This window comes from Miscanthus floridulus, chromosome 18 (assembly GCF_019320115.1).
Source record: "Miscanthus floridulus cultivar M001 chromosome 18, ASM1932011v1, whole genome shotgun sequence".
Classification (NCBI taxonomy): domain Eukaryota; kingdom Viridiplantae; phylum Streptophyta; class Magnoliopsida; order Poales; family Poaceae; genus Miscanthus; species Miscanthus floridulus.
The window spans coordinates 49,276,467-49,291,721 of record NC_089597.1 but is presented as its reverse complement, the minus strand read 5'-3'; the positions used below and the strand labels follow the sequence as shown (position 1 = coordinate 49,291,721).

The window sequence follows — 15,255 nt, the reverse complement described above, 5'->3', positions numbered from 1 at the left end:
TTTGAGGTGTTTCCAAAATCAAAGAAAAGATCTTCCTCAAATTCAAGAATATTTTCCAAAGGGGGAATTTCTTCCTCCTTTGGTGGTTCAGGAACTTGAAGGATAGTGAGTCTTCAAGTGGTGTAGTTAAAGGCTCAAGCTCAACTATCACAGGTTCTTCCTCATGAATTTTCTCAACTACATCTTCTAGGCTATCATCATGAACGCTAGTGCAGGGGGTGTTTTCTAGGATTTTTCTAAGGATATTCTTCCCTTCACTAGCATAGCAATGTAAGAAGGCACCTCCAGAAGATGTATCAAGAAGTTGTGCGGTCTCCCCACTAAGACCCATATAAAAGTGATGTTAAAGCATATGGTCTTGAATGGTAAGGTTGGGGCCAGAATTGACTAGGTCGTTAAAACGTGCCCATGTCGCACCAATAGATTATTTTTCTCTCTGTTTGAAAGATAGAACCTCTATTTGAAGGCTAACTACTCCAGAGATGGGAAAGAAAGATAAGAAAAGCTAGAGCATAGAGCTTCCTAATCTCCTTGTACACTCCCTACGGTTCGGGTATACCAGTATTTAGCTCTTCAAGTCAAAGAGAACGGAAATAGCTTCCACTTTAAAGTTTCATGTGACATGCCCGTGATATGCAAGCATGCACAAGTTTGCTCAAACTCTCATAGGTGGGTATATGAGTTTTCATCACCTTCTCCTGAGAACGATTGTTCCTGGACCAAATTTATTAAAGACAGATGCAACTCATAGCCAGATGTAAGGATAGGTTTTGAAGATTCCGGTGGCTCTAGTTGTGCACCCGTGGGAGCAACGAATTGATTAATAGGCGTGATATTATCCATGCTTAAAGATAAATAAAAAAGATACAAGGACAAACCTGGTTTGACGAAATCACTGCAATCGTTTCCTCGGCAATGGCACCAGAAAACTTGTTGACACCTATGGACGCACATAGAGACAAAATCCGCAAGCGCATGGGTATCAAAGTAGTTTTCACTCGGAGTATTATCGAGTATCGTATCCATGGGGAAACATGTGTGTTGTCTAATAAGTTTGTCCAGAGATAGAAATCAAAGTTTAAGGTATGAGTTGAGAGAATTCATATGGTTATGACCCTATGCAAAGCAAGGCTTATGATTCTAATGTTCACTTTGGGACGTCGCTTAAACGGTAAAGCACCGCTAATAGATAACTCTACTGACACGACTACGGTCCTACTAATTTAAGAACCTGCTCAATTCGATGTGGACTACAAAGGATAGATGGGGCTGTCACCTCCCGCTGCTACCACACTACCAAAAAGCGGGGAGCAAACACAGGTAGCCGATAGCCTAAGCACCACGCTTATGCTAACGATTACTACTCTAATCCAGCTAGCAAGAACTAGAGCACTCAAAAGAACTGTGAACCCGTGAATAAAAGAGCACAAAACTTACTTTAAACAGAAATCAACTACCAGAGGTATCTTAGATGTAGACTTGGAGAAGCCTAGATTCGCCAAAGTACAAGCCGTAGAGGTAGCACCGACAGGCCGGTACTCCCTCTAAACTCTTTCCTCACTCTCTAGCTCACTAATTCTATTGCAAGACTAGATCCTATAGTGGACTAATCTTCTCTTGAGAGCTAGCTCAGATCCTGATGGGGAGGATATAAATTAGGGTTTTAGGATGGCTCTAGGGAGGGGGCAGGGGCTGGTATATATAGGCCGGAGCATCGATTCTAGACCTTCGGATCAAACCGACTTGAAAGAATGGCGTAGATACAATCTAGGAGGCGGTAGAGAACCGACATTCGAAGGAGGGGCTGACAGGTGGGCCTAGGGGGCTAGGCGGCCTGTAGGTGGGGCCGATCTGCCCCACATGGCAGCCACTTGCCCTCTGCTTTGGTGGTTTGCCTTCTAGAGTCTTCCTACGTCGGTTTCGCTGCAGATAAACGTGATTTGCTTTGACGAATAGATCCTCCTTGCTAGTTTTCTGGATAAACCCTGCTGAAAACACAGATTCATCAAAACTCATGGAATTTGACAGTTTAAACCCCTAAACCTATGTTGGCGATCCTTTTTATGCATTTATACAAGTTATGTTGATGGTTTGTGATTGATGTTAACGACCGTCAACATTGATCAAGGCAAAGGTATCAAATAGGTTTTTGTTTTGGTGATCAAGACACTATAGAGAGTGTGATCACATATAGGATAGATAGCCATACTATAAAGGGGAGTAATCTTTGGCTAAGTGGTTATCGAGTGCCACTAGGTGACATAATTCTTGCATATGCATTTAGGAACCTAGTGTGATAACAATTGACCCTTGAAAAATGTTCTAAAAAATGCTAACACACGAGCACACAAGTTCTACACTTTGTGGTTAGCAACTTGGAAGCAAGGGTGAAGCGGTTGAGAAGTTAGAAAAAGAAAAGCAGGAGACTGTCTAGGACTAGACCCTGGCTCTGCTAAGACCGAACCCTGACAGGCCTGAGTCATGTCATTGTTAAGGGCGCGGCTGAGAGGGCCTGGTGATGACCGGACCCAACGCTGGGATAGAACCAGACTCGCGCGCGGGAGTTCGGTTATGACTCAGAGACAGCGTGGCTAATGTGGCGAGGACCGGACCTAGGTGGCGAGTCCCGTCATGAGGACCGGACCCGGTCCGAAGGGTTTGGGCGCTCTCTGGACATCTCCGGACGTGACTGGACCCTGCCGACTCAAAGCGACCAGACACACAGGTGGTGAGTCCGGTCCTAACCCTAGTGGCGTGTGGCGCAGACGTTGCAGTGAGGACTGGATCTAGGCGAGAGTCTGGTCATGAAAACTGGACCGAGTTTGGTCATGTTTTAGTGGCTTAGGAGCTCTCTATTCTTCGTTGGACTTGCGCGTGAGTGTATGACCAGACCCGGAGGCCTGATTCTGGTCCGGAGCTAACGTTTGTGCGCGACTTAAGTGACAGTTGGAGATCAACAATTGGGGTTCAAAGCGACGCCACATGGATGGCCAGGAGCGACCGGACCCTGACTAGAGTCTGGTTAGGTGAGTCCGGTCGGCCCCTGATAGAGCAGCGGCTCTATTTGTTTGAAGGGGTCTATAAATAGACTTGGGCGCCTTGGGCTCACTCTATTGCTCATTTTCACCTATGATACATCTTTGTGAGCTTAAGCAAACACCTCCCACTCATCTCCATCATTGATTCATCATCATAGTGAGATTGAGAGTGATTCCAAGTGTATTTACTTGAGTGATTGCATCTAGTGGCACTTGAGGATCATTGTGGCTGCAGATTTCTTGTTACTCTTGGTGTTGCCGACACCTAGACGGCTTGGAGCAGCGAAGGAGCATTGGCACGAGTTGGTGATTGTTCGTGGCCATCTCCCGGTGATTTGTGATGGGTCTTGTACCTTCCGCAGCGGAGAGCCAAAAGGTAACTCTAGTAAATTGCTCGTGTCATTGAGTTACCTCACTTGTGGGTAGACTCTTGTGGTGCCAAGTGTTGGCTAGGTGTGTGGTGCCTATTAGCCGCCGAACCACCAAGTGTTGGTCGACACAACGGGGACTAGCGTGCCGGCAAGCACGTGAACATCGAGAGAAAAATCTTGTATCCATTGTGATTGGTATTCTCCCGGTCATTGATTGGACATTCATTGTGATTGGTTCATCTCTCTTGCAACGGCGGTATAATCACCCTACACACTCTATTATATTTACTTTGTTTACATTCTTGCCTAGTCAAGCTCTTTAGTATAGTTAGTCTTTGAGAGCTTGTTAGTTTGGTTAGTGGGGCTCTTTAGTTAGTCTTTGAGAGCATCTCCAAGAGTACCCTATATTTTTATAACGCTCAGAGTCCAAACGACTTAGATCCACTCTACACGCTGAGCGAACCACACCTACCACCATCCCACTTATGCTTTCATCCTCGCTTCGCGTAAAAGGATTAACCCGGGGATGGTGGGATGGACTCTAGAAGCATTATATGTTAGTCTATCCCACCTTTAACAACCAAGGTGGGACTAAACTCTCCACAATATCTCATTAACTTGCACATGGGCCACTATAGGCCAAATTCCAAACTAGGCCGGATGTGACAATTTTCTTCCCAAAAACATGGAGTTTTACAACTCCTAAAAAAGTATTGGAAGGAATAAAGAAGGTCATCTCCAAGAGTTTCTAATAATCCACTCCTAAAATATAGAAGACAATTTTACATCAGGAATCTTATACTATTTCTAAATTATCCTAACCACTTTTATATATTCTTTCTCTCTAGTACATTTGTATCAGGAACCATTTCCTAATCTTTATTCTTTCCACGCCGTTTCACATTTATATTGGCCGACGGGAGAGAAGATACGGGCGAATCGGAAGCGCGTAACTTTAGGCGGAACATGGTGACTTTTCCTAAGTTCTAAAAGATTAGGAGGATAGATTAAAAATTATTGGAGAGTTTTTTCTCATCTTGCTAAAAACCAAGGATTAGAAAGAGATTTCGACAACTCTTGGAGATGCTCTGAGAGCTCACTAGCTTATAGAGTAGTGATTTAGCCCTCGTGTGAAATTAGAGATCATAGCAACTAGAATTATTGGTATAGGTGGCTTGCAACCCTTGTAGAGCTAGAGCTAAATTGCATTTCGCCATTTAGGTTACTAATCTTGTGCTCTAGTGATTTTGTAAAAAAAATTATATTCTATTCATCCTCCTCTAGCCATTTATTAGGACCTTTCAGACTCTGACTACTATGAGGCTGGCGGGGACCCCTTCGTGGCCACTGGTATCGTGGGCTTGACCCGCAACCTCTGTAGCCGGCACCGCAGTCCCTACCACTATCGGATCTCTCACCGTGCAGTGGATTTGGTGGAAGGAGCAGCGAGGCAGAGTGAGGCGGAGGCGCGTGGTGCGCGATGCGGGCGAGTGGCCACCCCGCTAGGGGCTGCGCCTCACGACTGGGGCACCACCGGGCTGTGCGCAGCGTGTGGAGGTGGCCGCACTTTGGGCGATGTCGGGAGAGAGGGAGAGAGAGAGAGAGGAAGGGGAGGCTGGTACAGAGACGTGGACAGTGCGGAGCCAGCGGCGTCGACCGGTGGGGTGGGAGCAGCGGTGTCGCCTGCGGCGGCTGCGGATATGGAGTGGAGTGTGCGTCAATGATTTCTTTCTTTCTTTTTTGCGATGCTGGCGAGCGGCGCAAGCGAGTTGGTCTGTTCGGACGAATGGATGGCCGGATCTAATCATTACCGTAGAACAAACTTTTGTGAACCCTACTGCTTCTGACGTTGCAGTGTACTTACCCAGAATCGTTTGTTGCTTTGACGACCTTTTCTTGCTCGGAACACATGAAGATCACTGCCACCACCTTTATGTAATTGACATATCCTTATTGTCATTTGCTATTGTCCTTGTTAGTTAAGAAGCTTTTACCAGCCTAACACATTACAACGAGTTCTTCTGAACGGTTATATTAGTTCTTCGTGAGTACTCGAGGATGTTGGCTTTATTGCGACACAGTGACCATCACTCGGGTTTGATTAATCACTCTGTTCCCTTGTTGGTTTCAGTCAGACTTATTTAACCAGTCAACAGTATTTTTTTCTCACCGAAAATCAGCACCAGCCAGCCCAAACCAGCACCAGCACCAACCAGCGAACAGGGCCAATACCTGCTGTAGCACTTGATGAGATCATCAGAACATGTGAAATATCTAGACGAGCGCACGGAATCGCGTAAAAATAGAACCAACTGTTATGTTGATCTCCATCAAGTTGGGCCAACGGACAACCGTCCTGATCGGGGGCGTCCAGCCGTTCTCCTGTCTGATGGGTCCTGTCTGATGGGTCCCCGTCGCGCAGCACTATAAAGAGAAAGGTGGGAGCCGGGGCGCAAAGTACGAGGTTCACTGCTGCCGCCAGTTACCCACCGAGTCTAATCCTAGTTCGATCAAGAGGGGTGCTGGGAGCAACAGGAAGCTCCATCGGTGTCGCTATTGGACCGTCCCCCACTACGATGCTACTTCTATTCCGACATCAATGGCCATGACCGCCACTGCATGCGACGAGGTACATCACCAAGTCCTTATCTAAGTTAAGTATTTTTTTCACTGATCTACGCCCAGATGATCAAAGAATTCTATCACCAACAGCCAAAGCACGTTGCACTCCACTCACGGTTGTTTCACTCCACTCGCGTAAAAAAAATCTAGAGCACATTATAAGGATGAGTTACGTTTATAATGACACGGACAGCTATACAACACACACAACTCATGCGAAGGGTAATTACTGACAGCACAATATATGATCTGATCTGACGCGGCGGGAATCGGGATCTATCGACGATGAACTAACCTGGCCCGAAGATCAACCTAGCGGTGGTGATCAGATTCATATCGACTCGTTGATTGTGACGGATCGCGATCCAGCACCGTTTCACCATCGAAGGTGACCAGTCAGCGCTCGCGAAATTGACCGGGTCTAGGTGCGGTTGCTGCCTTAGCTTTTCAGGTGGACTCGTCGAACTGTAACCACCCGTGTGTTCCGTTGTCCCAGACCCACGTGTTCGTTTCGAATCCTCGATGGATCGGTAAGCAAGCCAGAACGAACTCTGGAATTCCATATTCAGCACTCGGCAGCGGCGCTTGCCAGTCAGCGTCGGACCATGCCACATGCCAGTTCGGAGTACAAGTGTCGTCCGCGGCTGGTCAACGCGGATTGGGATTACCAGCAGGATCCAGACCCGTGTGAGCTGTGTTGTCCTGCCGATCCGTCGATGTGTTCGATGCTGACAGTCGCGATACCGAGCAATATCTACTGCCTGTGGCCTGTGCTGTGCACACCGTCCGGTCGGCAGATGGTCGTCAAACTGGACAGCAAGCATGTTTCGTCAGTAGACGTCAGGCTTGCACAGAGCTGCGGCGCAATCTTGCTCCTCTATTCCACAGAGAACATTCCGCGTCAGCGATGAGACCGCCCTTTTGCAGACTGTGAACAAAATCCATTCCTTTGGTCTTGTCGAGACCCAACGGTTGAAGGGGACCGGGCATTTCAGAGGCGGGTTTATTCCCACCTTTTCTACGCTCCTGCTGCATGGCCTCACGTAGGACGTGAGGGTCGAATTGTGTGCCATTTTTTTTGAAAGCTCACATATATTAAGACATTAAAAGCAGAGTACACAAAGACCAGGAATAGAAATCCCCAAATACATAAGAAACAAACCATGTTGCAGCTAGGCATAGGACCTTAACAACCTTTAAGGCAAACACCCCGAGGGTAGAGCGTAACAATTTAAATTCGAATAAGATCTTCGAAGTCAAATTCCACAAAAGCTTCTTTGATATAGAATATCATGCTATCCACTCTACGATATCGATGATCCTCGCGAACTATTGTAGTGCGCTTGCCGCGCGCTACTATGCATGACGAGTTTCAGGCTTTGCTCGACAATGACACCTGGTGCCATGTTCCTTGTCCTCCCAGTGCTAACATTGTGACTGGCAAGTGGAGTTGTAAACCTAAGTTCCACATTGAACATCTGAACCTTTTTGCCATCCACTCTACGGATGTCACCGATCCAGCGAACTATCACGGCATGCTTGCCGATCCTGATTGGTGAGAAGAGTTTCAGTTTCAGGCTACACTTGACGCGTTGTTCCTCGTCCTCCTGGCGCTAAAATTATGACTGGCAAGTGGATTTTTAAACACAAGTTCCGTGTCGATGGTTCGTTTTCCCGTCACAAAGTGGGTGGTGCCGGATTTTCCACACCAGCCGACGAGAAGTTAAGCCACGTTGCTAAGCTCGCGACAATCTGGATTGTTCTAAGCCTCGTCGCCTTGCGCACCTGGCCGATACACCAGCTGAACGTAAGAATGCATTTCTTCACTGTAGCCTTTAATTTCGTCGACCCTTGCTCGGTTGTTCGTTGCAGAAATATTTATAGGGTTTCAAACAGGCTACTCTAGGGTTTTTTTTTAAGCCAACAGGCTACTCTAGTTGTCCCAGTGATTAGTCGAGCCCCATCTAGCCCAGCACGAGCCCATAAAGGAAACCACTTTACCAGCCCATAGCGACCATCGGTCCCACTGTGCAGTGTGACGGCGGCGTCGCGCAGCGCAGTTCCGCTCCAATGTTTTCAACCCGTTTCCCTCTCCACGATTCAAAATTCTCCCCTTTCCAATCCCCAACTCCGCCTCCTCCCCCAGACATCCTCTCCCGCGTCCCATGGCGCCCGCCGCGGCCGTCACCGGCGCCGGGGATTCCGATCGTCTCGCGCGCGAGGTGGCGCGGGTGCTGGACGAGTGCCGCGCATCCCACGCCGTGCACCCGCGGAAGCTGCGGGAGCTCGCGGCGCTCCGCTCCACCTCAGGAGGAGGCGGCGGCCGCCCCTTCCTCGCAGCCTTCTGCGTCGCTGTCACGCCGCTCTTCGCCCTCGCCCGCCGATCCGCGGGATCCGACCGCGTCGCTCGCTTCCTGGCTGCCTTCGCTTCCGCTTCCGCATCTTCTTCGGCCGACGGCGGTGGGAACGGGTTCCTCGAGGAGTTCCTTCGCTTCCTCGTCACCGCGTCCAAGGCCGCGCACCGGCCCGCGCGATTCCGCGCATGCCAAATCATCTCCGAGGTGAGCTAAGGAAAATCACTTGAAACTTTGCCCCCCCATTTACGGTTTTTATTTCTCCCTCGAGATGGGAGTACTTATTTTAGTGAAAAACTAGTTTCCCTCAGTACGCTATAAAGCTGTTTATAGATGTTAACATTTTGTTGTGTTTAACTTCTTCAATTGAGCTTAGGTTCAGCTCTCTTGTGCAAATATGCTTCAATAAAGCACGAGTCTGGATGTTGCCCTTGAACAACTTCTTTGATTTATTCAGCCACCATCAGTAATCTTTTGTTCTAGTTACGAAGAAGTGTTTACCTTGGCAAGTCCTTCATTTACATATTGTTGAGCCCTTCCACTCAGATTGCACGTGCAATTCTGCTTGCAGATTATAATGCGGTTGCCTGATGATGCTGAGGTGAGCGATGAGATTTGGGATGAAGTAATTGATGGCATGAAGGTCCGGGTTCAAGATAAAATCGCTGCAATTCGCACTTATGCTGTGCGAGCATTGTCCCGTTTTGCAATTGATGGAGAGGATGGTGGCATTGCTGATTTATTCCTCGAGACCCTAGACAATGAGCAGAATGCTGTATGTGAGATTGTTCTTAATAGCTTTCCGGTTACTAGTATTCGATTTGTTCATCTTGTTGTATCTAATTGTGGCCTTGTTTCATTTTTGAAGGAGGTTCGGAAGGCAATAGTTTTCTCCCTTCCACCATCAAATAATACACTAGAGGGCGTTGTTGAATCAATGCTTGACATTAGTGAATCAGTTAGACGAGCAGCATATTCTGTGCTTTCAAATAAATTTCCCCTGCAGAGTTTAAGGTGAGTATCATATACGTTGGAAGTAGAACAGACCAATGCACATGCATGAAATGCACAACATTTACTGTGTCAGTGAATTTATAGTTTTTTGTTTTGGTTTCAGCATAAAGCAAAGGACTACTGTCCTTCACAGGGGCCTATCCGATAGGTCTGCTTCAGTAAACAACGAGTGCCTGAAGATGCTGAAGGATGAGTGGCTTGTTAAGTACTGCAGAGGAGATGTGATTTCCCTTCTCAGATTTCTTGATGTTGAGACATACGAATCAGTTGGAGAATCTGTAATGGCGGTGCTTCTAAAAGATGGTGCTTTGCGAGTGCATGATGGGCACAGTATTAGGCAGTACTTCACTGCAAATGGTGAAAAAGGTTTTTTATCGTAGTCTATCTCCTAGTCCCTCCGTTCCAAATTATAAGTCACTTTGGCATTTTTGGTACATCAAATTTGCTATGTATCTAGACATAAACGTATATCTACATACATAGCAAATTCTATGTATCAAAAAAGTCAAAGCAACTTATAATTTGGAACGGAGGGAGTACTTTCCAACCTGACCTTTCTCCAGATTTTGTTGATCAGTTTATGTTCATTGTGAATATGAATCTCTGACAAAGGACAAAGTAACTAACTCCAATGAAATGAATAAACCTGAAAGACAACCCCATGGAATCGCTATGTTTTTTCAAATTCCTTTGTTTGAAAATACGGAAGAATCAAGTTGTCTCTGCCCATTCCTCCTCTTTCTGCTGGTTGATATCAGCATCCCTATAATATTTTTCAGCAGAACAAGATTCCAATATTCAACTCATGGATGCTGAGGTTGCTCTTTACTGGAGAATCATGTGCAAGCATTTGCAAGCTGAAGCTCAGGTGACCACCAGACTATTTTAGCTTGTTATGCAACATTTTTTATAGTACTTTTGGAAGAAACTAATTCTTAACACAGTATTGTTGTCAACTATTCAATGTAGATACACTCGAAGTATAACTTTTCTTTTCCTGAAAATTTGACCTTTGCTTTTGCTATAATTTTGCATGCCAAAGTGTGGTAGCAGTAACTAGATCTAGGATGCCTAGTGTTGCCAAGAAGTTAATTGTTTTTTAGATGACTTGGTGAGAAGAACCAATCCTTTGCAAGCATCATTCATATCATGTCAAGATTACCCGATATAAAAGGGGCGTACCCAGTGCAGAGAGCTCCCGCTCTGTGCGGGGTCTGGGGAAGGGTGTCAGTGGCAAGCCTTACCCTCGCCTGTGCAATGCGAGAAGACCGCGACTTGAACCCAGGACCTTCCGGTCACAGGTGGTAAGACTCTACCGCTTGCACCAGGCCCGCCCTTCGAAGATTACCCGATATGTTGTAATATTTTGTAACTATTGCTATTTCTTTTACCTCTAGGATGCTATTGTTAGGCCTCTGTTATATATGGGGACATGATTTTGCACTGAATGATTACTAAGATGGTTGATTTCAGAATTAGTATTTCTCCCTTAAGATTCTTCCTAGGGATGAAACCAGATCGGATGTAAATGGATAATGTACGGATACAAATATGGGTAGTTGTTTTTCTTTCAGATTTAGGGTCGGATACGGATAGTTTAGTTTCGGATATGTCAGATATTGATATCCATCCCGTATCTGTATCAGGTATCTGACTTTGAGTATTCGGATTCGGATTGCAGATATTGAATGTCCGTATTTAGATAAGGATTATCCATTTAATATCTAAACCCCTTCGAACTGACAGATAATCAGGAAATATTTGTCCCATTTTCACCCTAGTTCTTCCTCTCAATCTATCTCGATATCTCCTTTGACCTAAAGATACCCCTCCCCCTCCTGACCTTCCCAGCCATGCTGACCACACCGTTCTTATGGTTATCCACCTTCTGATAGGATTGTTGGATCTAATCTAGAGCAATCATGGAAATACATGTGTTCTGCTAATTTTTAATATAATATATTAAAATTATGGAAAAAATTTTGCTAGTTCTACCGGCTTATAGTGGCTTGTTCCTGGCTGGCAATATCATTCTTTAAAGTTAAATCAATACTTTATTAAGTCAATAGTTATTCTGCAGGTCAAAGGCTCAGAGGCTGCAGCAACTACGGGTGCAGAAGCAGCGGTATATGCTTCTGAGGCTACTGATAAAAATGATCTTCTAGACAGTGTCCTTCCTAGCACAATTACTGATTATGTTGATTTGGTAAAGGCACACCTTTCTGCTGGTAAGCAAGAGTAGTTATTATTCTTTCTATGTATGGACTATTTCTATTGCTTAGCTGCCCATTTCAGGACCAAATTATCACTTCACTTCAAGGCAACTATTGCTACTTGGTGAAATGCTTGATTTCTCTGATACTATGAACCGAAAGATTGCAAGTTCTTTTCTGCATGAGCTTCTCATCAGGCCTCTTGAACATGAAGTTGACAATGATGGGAACCAGATTGCAATTGGAGATGGTGTGAGTCTTGGAGGAGACAAAGACTGGGCGAAAGCAGTGGCAGAGTTGGCCAAAAAAGTGCATTCTTCTGTTGGTGAATTTGAAATGGTGGTTTCCACTGTTGTTGAAGAGCTGGCTAGACCTTGCAGGGAGAGAACAGCTGACTTCATGCAGTGGATGCACTGTCTTGCCGTGACAGGTCTTCTGCTTCAGAATACTTCAACCCTACGGAATCTCCAGGCCACAGCAATTGAGCCTTCAGAACTGCTTCACTCTTTGTTGCTTCCTGCAGTAAGTCCAATTGTCCTACAGTTCTCTATGTGTATACTGTATGGTACTTTATATTATGCTCCCTTCGTCCCAAAAAGGATGCAATTCTAGAATAGTGTTCAAACTCTCTTAAGTTTGACTAAATTTGTATAAAAAGATATTACTTATCGTACTAAATAAGTATCATTAGATTTGTCATGGAATATATTTTCATAATATACCTAATTGGAGTTTTAAATATTGATACTATTTTCCATAAACTCACTCAAACTTAAGTTTTGTTTAACTCTAACCAAACCTAGAATATACCCGTATGGTACTATATGCTAATATTCTTCAGCTCCTGTATACAGTACATTTGCTCTTATGGGTATTAAATTGAGCTGAATTATAAAGTTTATGCCCTTGATCTTATCTCATGTAGGCAAAACAAAATCACGTTGATGTACAAAGGGCTGCTTTAAGATGCCTTTGTCTCCTTGGACTGTTAGAGAATAGACCTAATGCAGAGTTGGTGAAGCAGCTACGCTTATCTTTCATCAATGGGCCTGACTTGGTTAGTGCCATAGCATGCAAGGCCTTGGTTGATCTTGTAACTTGGCATGGGCCACAAGAAATAGATCGAGCCATTGGGATTGAATCGCCAGATCCTAGCTATGAAAAGTCTCAGTTCACTCAAGTTGACCTCTCTGATAAGAATGATGATGATCTAAACATTGGAGTTCTTGATATTTTATTTTCTGGATTCCATAAAGATGACTGGGAATTCGATCTAGAGGGTGATAATCATGATAATGTCCCAACCATACTTGGTGAAGGTTTTGCAAAGATTCTTCTCCTCAGTGGCAATTTTGCAAGTATACCTGCTGATTTGCATACTGTTATCCTCGCTCAACTCATTAGATTGTATTTCTCAGAGCAAGCTAAAGAACTAGAAAGGTCAATTGCTCATTTGTCCTCTGTTATTTAAAGGCATTTGTTTTCTGTTTATTCTCACATGCGCTTTTTTTTTCTCTGTTTCAGATTGAAACAATGTCTGTCTGTCTTCTTTCAGCACTATCCAGCACTTTCAGACAAACACAAGGCAAGCCGATAAAGCTTACCATACACTGGCTGAAATTATTTTATGTAACTTTTTCCCAGATCAAATTTACTGACTGACTGAATAATCCCAGATCAAATTTACTGACTGCCTTTCTTTTCACAGAGTTGTATCTCCAACGCATTTGTACCTGTTATGAAAGCCATGTGGCCTGGTTTATATGGTAATGCTGGGGGTAGCCCTCGTGTTATTTCAAAGAGACGGAAACTTGCGGTTCAAGCTTCTCGTTTTATGGTGCAAATGGTGCAAACCCAATTATTTTCAACAGAAAGTATGGACCAAGCTTCGAAAAGTCCTGAAAGTGCTTCAGTTTCCGCAAATGTGTCAAACAATTTTGACATCAGCGAGGAAGGGCTTGCTATCCGTATAGCACTAGAGGTATCAATGAACAATCTAGAAAACACATATACATTTTTTTTTCTAATATTGCTGGACACCGAACAAACATCCTCACAATTTTTTTGTTAGAATTATATTATAGAGGTTCTAGGGAAAAAACTGACATCATATGGTGCAAATGCTCTAGGTAGTCAGTTGCCCAGATAAGAAGACCGCAGCTGGGAAAGCATATGCTTTGGCCCTGTGCAAGGTTGCGGTGCTTCTAAGATTCCGGCAATCAGAACAGAAGGCCATCAAGTGCATGAGAGGCCTGGTTAATCATTTGGCTGCCTCAGTGGCTTCCGACAAGGAGCTCGTGAAGGAGCTAGCTCAAATGGCTGCACGGCTCAGATCGCTTGATGCCTGTCCAGATGAAGAACTGTCACAAGATGACGCAGATGTCATATTCAGTACGTCTAATGAAAAATAAGAACCTATATCATGTCAATGAATCTCTGCATTTTCGTAAGCTTTCATTTTCTAATGGTTCTTATCGCACCTTACTCTTGTTGTTTCTCAGAGAAACTAGGATTGGATGATGGCTTCAAGTTGGACACCAATCAAGCAGTGCCTCCTACTCCAGCACCACGGTCAGTCCGGCCTCCGGCTCCTGCCAGGAGAAAAACGAAACAGGCACCACCATCCTCTAGCGACGAAAGTGACGAAGGGGGAGAAGTTAGCGTGCCTGCAACATCGGTAAGCAGGGTTCCAGCCACTCCCAGTATGACTGCTGCTGCACGTTCTCAGAGAGCAAGCAAGACTGCTGCTCTGAGCAAGATGTCTGCGAAACCACCTGCTATTGCGTCTGATGGCAGTGAGTCGGACAATCAGTCTGACGTTCACGAGTGAGGAGGATTCATACGATGAGGAATCGTCTTAGGTTGCTTTTATTGTTTCGTGCAATCGTGGACTGGAGTTTCTAATGAGGTTCTTGAGTGGAAGAACCAAGTAATGTAATCTAACTAATTAAATTACAGCGGCGAGATATTGTCACACTGCATTATGTATTATTTCGTGTTACTAATCAGTACGAGTTAAAGTCGTCATTTAGGTTTGAGCATCTTGCAACGAACTCGGATCTAAACAAATCGAAATGACAGCGTCGGCTTGATAAGCATTAGGGATAAAAATGGTATGGGTATTTTCCGACTGTATTTAAGACCGAATCCGTTTAAAGGGGTTTAAATCCGTTCGTATCCGAGTCCGGATATTCAACATTCGATACCGTATCCGTATTCGAATACTCAAATCGTATATTTATGATGTCGATATCTAATCGTATCCTATCCGGCATGGTTGATACTATCCATATTCGAATCCGAATCCGAATCCGGATAGAAATATAAAAACAAATGTAATATCAGTGATATCCGTCCGTATTCGATCTGTTTTCATCCCTAATAAGCATTGACCAATATAGCTCGTGAACTGGAAGGACTGTCACACTAAAATGCAAAACCAGCGACAGGATCAAATTTTTACAATGTATGCAACTCCGGCTCAACAGCCTCAGCCTATGTACACAGTATACTGAAGAGAGAAGACTTCCCGTCTTGCTCAGCACCACCATACTGAAGAGAGAAGACACCACGCTTGCGTTGCTCTTATCAAGACATTTTATTTATTTACAACGGTTAACAGTGTTGGCACGTTTGCAACAAT

The 15,255-nt window shown here is 44.9% G+C and overlaps 1 protein-coding gene across 3 annotated transcripts; it reads left to right on the top strand.

The window, feature by feature from the left end:
• Positions 1-8,152: 8,152 nt before the first annotated feature.
• Positions 8,153-14,671, top strand: LOC136521409 (uncharacterized). Of its 3 annotated transcripts, none has more exons than XM_066515146.1 (12): positions 8,153-8,592; positions 8,957-9,160; positions 9,254-9,399; positions 9,503-9,756; positions 10,179-10,267; positions 11,480-11,627; positions 11,695-12,134; positions 12,538-13,052; positions 13,137-13,197; positions 13,321-13,593; positions 13,742-14,003; positions 14,114-14,671. In XM_066515146.1, the coding sequence occupies exons 1-12, from the start codon at positions 8,197-8,199 to the stop codon at positions 14,440-14,442; spliced, it is 3,117 nt and encodes a 1,038-aa protein (XP_066371243.1). In that variant the 5' UTR covers positions 8,153-8,196; the 3' UTR covers positions 14,443-14,671. The 3 variants fall into 3 exon arrangements, with proteins under 3 accessions (XP_066371243.1, XP_066371242.1, XP_066371241.1); XM_066515145.1 differs by having other exon boundaries at positions 9,503-9,765; positions 10,182-10,267; XM_066515144.1 differs by having other exon boundaries at positions 9,503-9,765.
• Positions 14,672-15,255: the final 584 nt, after the last annotated feature.

What these genes read in the sequence shown, in the direction of transcription:
- LOC136521409 (XM_066515144.1), top strand. Translation starts at nt 8,197, where the DNA reads ATGGCGCCCGCCGCGGCCGTCACCGGCGCCGGGGATTCCGATCGTCTC. An exon ending in CACTGCAAATGGTGAAAAAG is followed by an intron (nt 9,766 to 10,178) that starts GTTTTTTATCGT and finishes AATATTTTTCAG; the next exon opens with CAGAACAAGATTCCAATATT. An exon ending in CACTTTCAGACAAACACAAG is followed by an intron (nt 13,198 to 13,320) that starts GCAAGCCGATAA and finishes TTCTTTTCACAG; the next exon opens with AGTTGTATCTCCAACGCATT.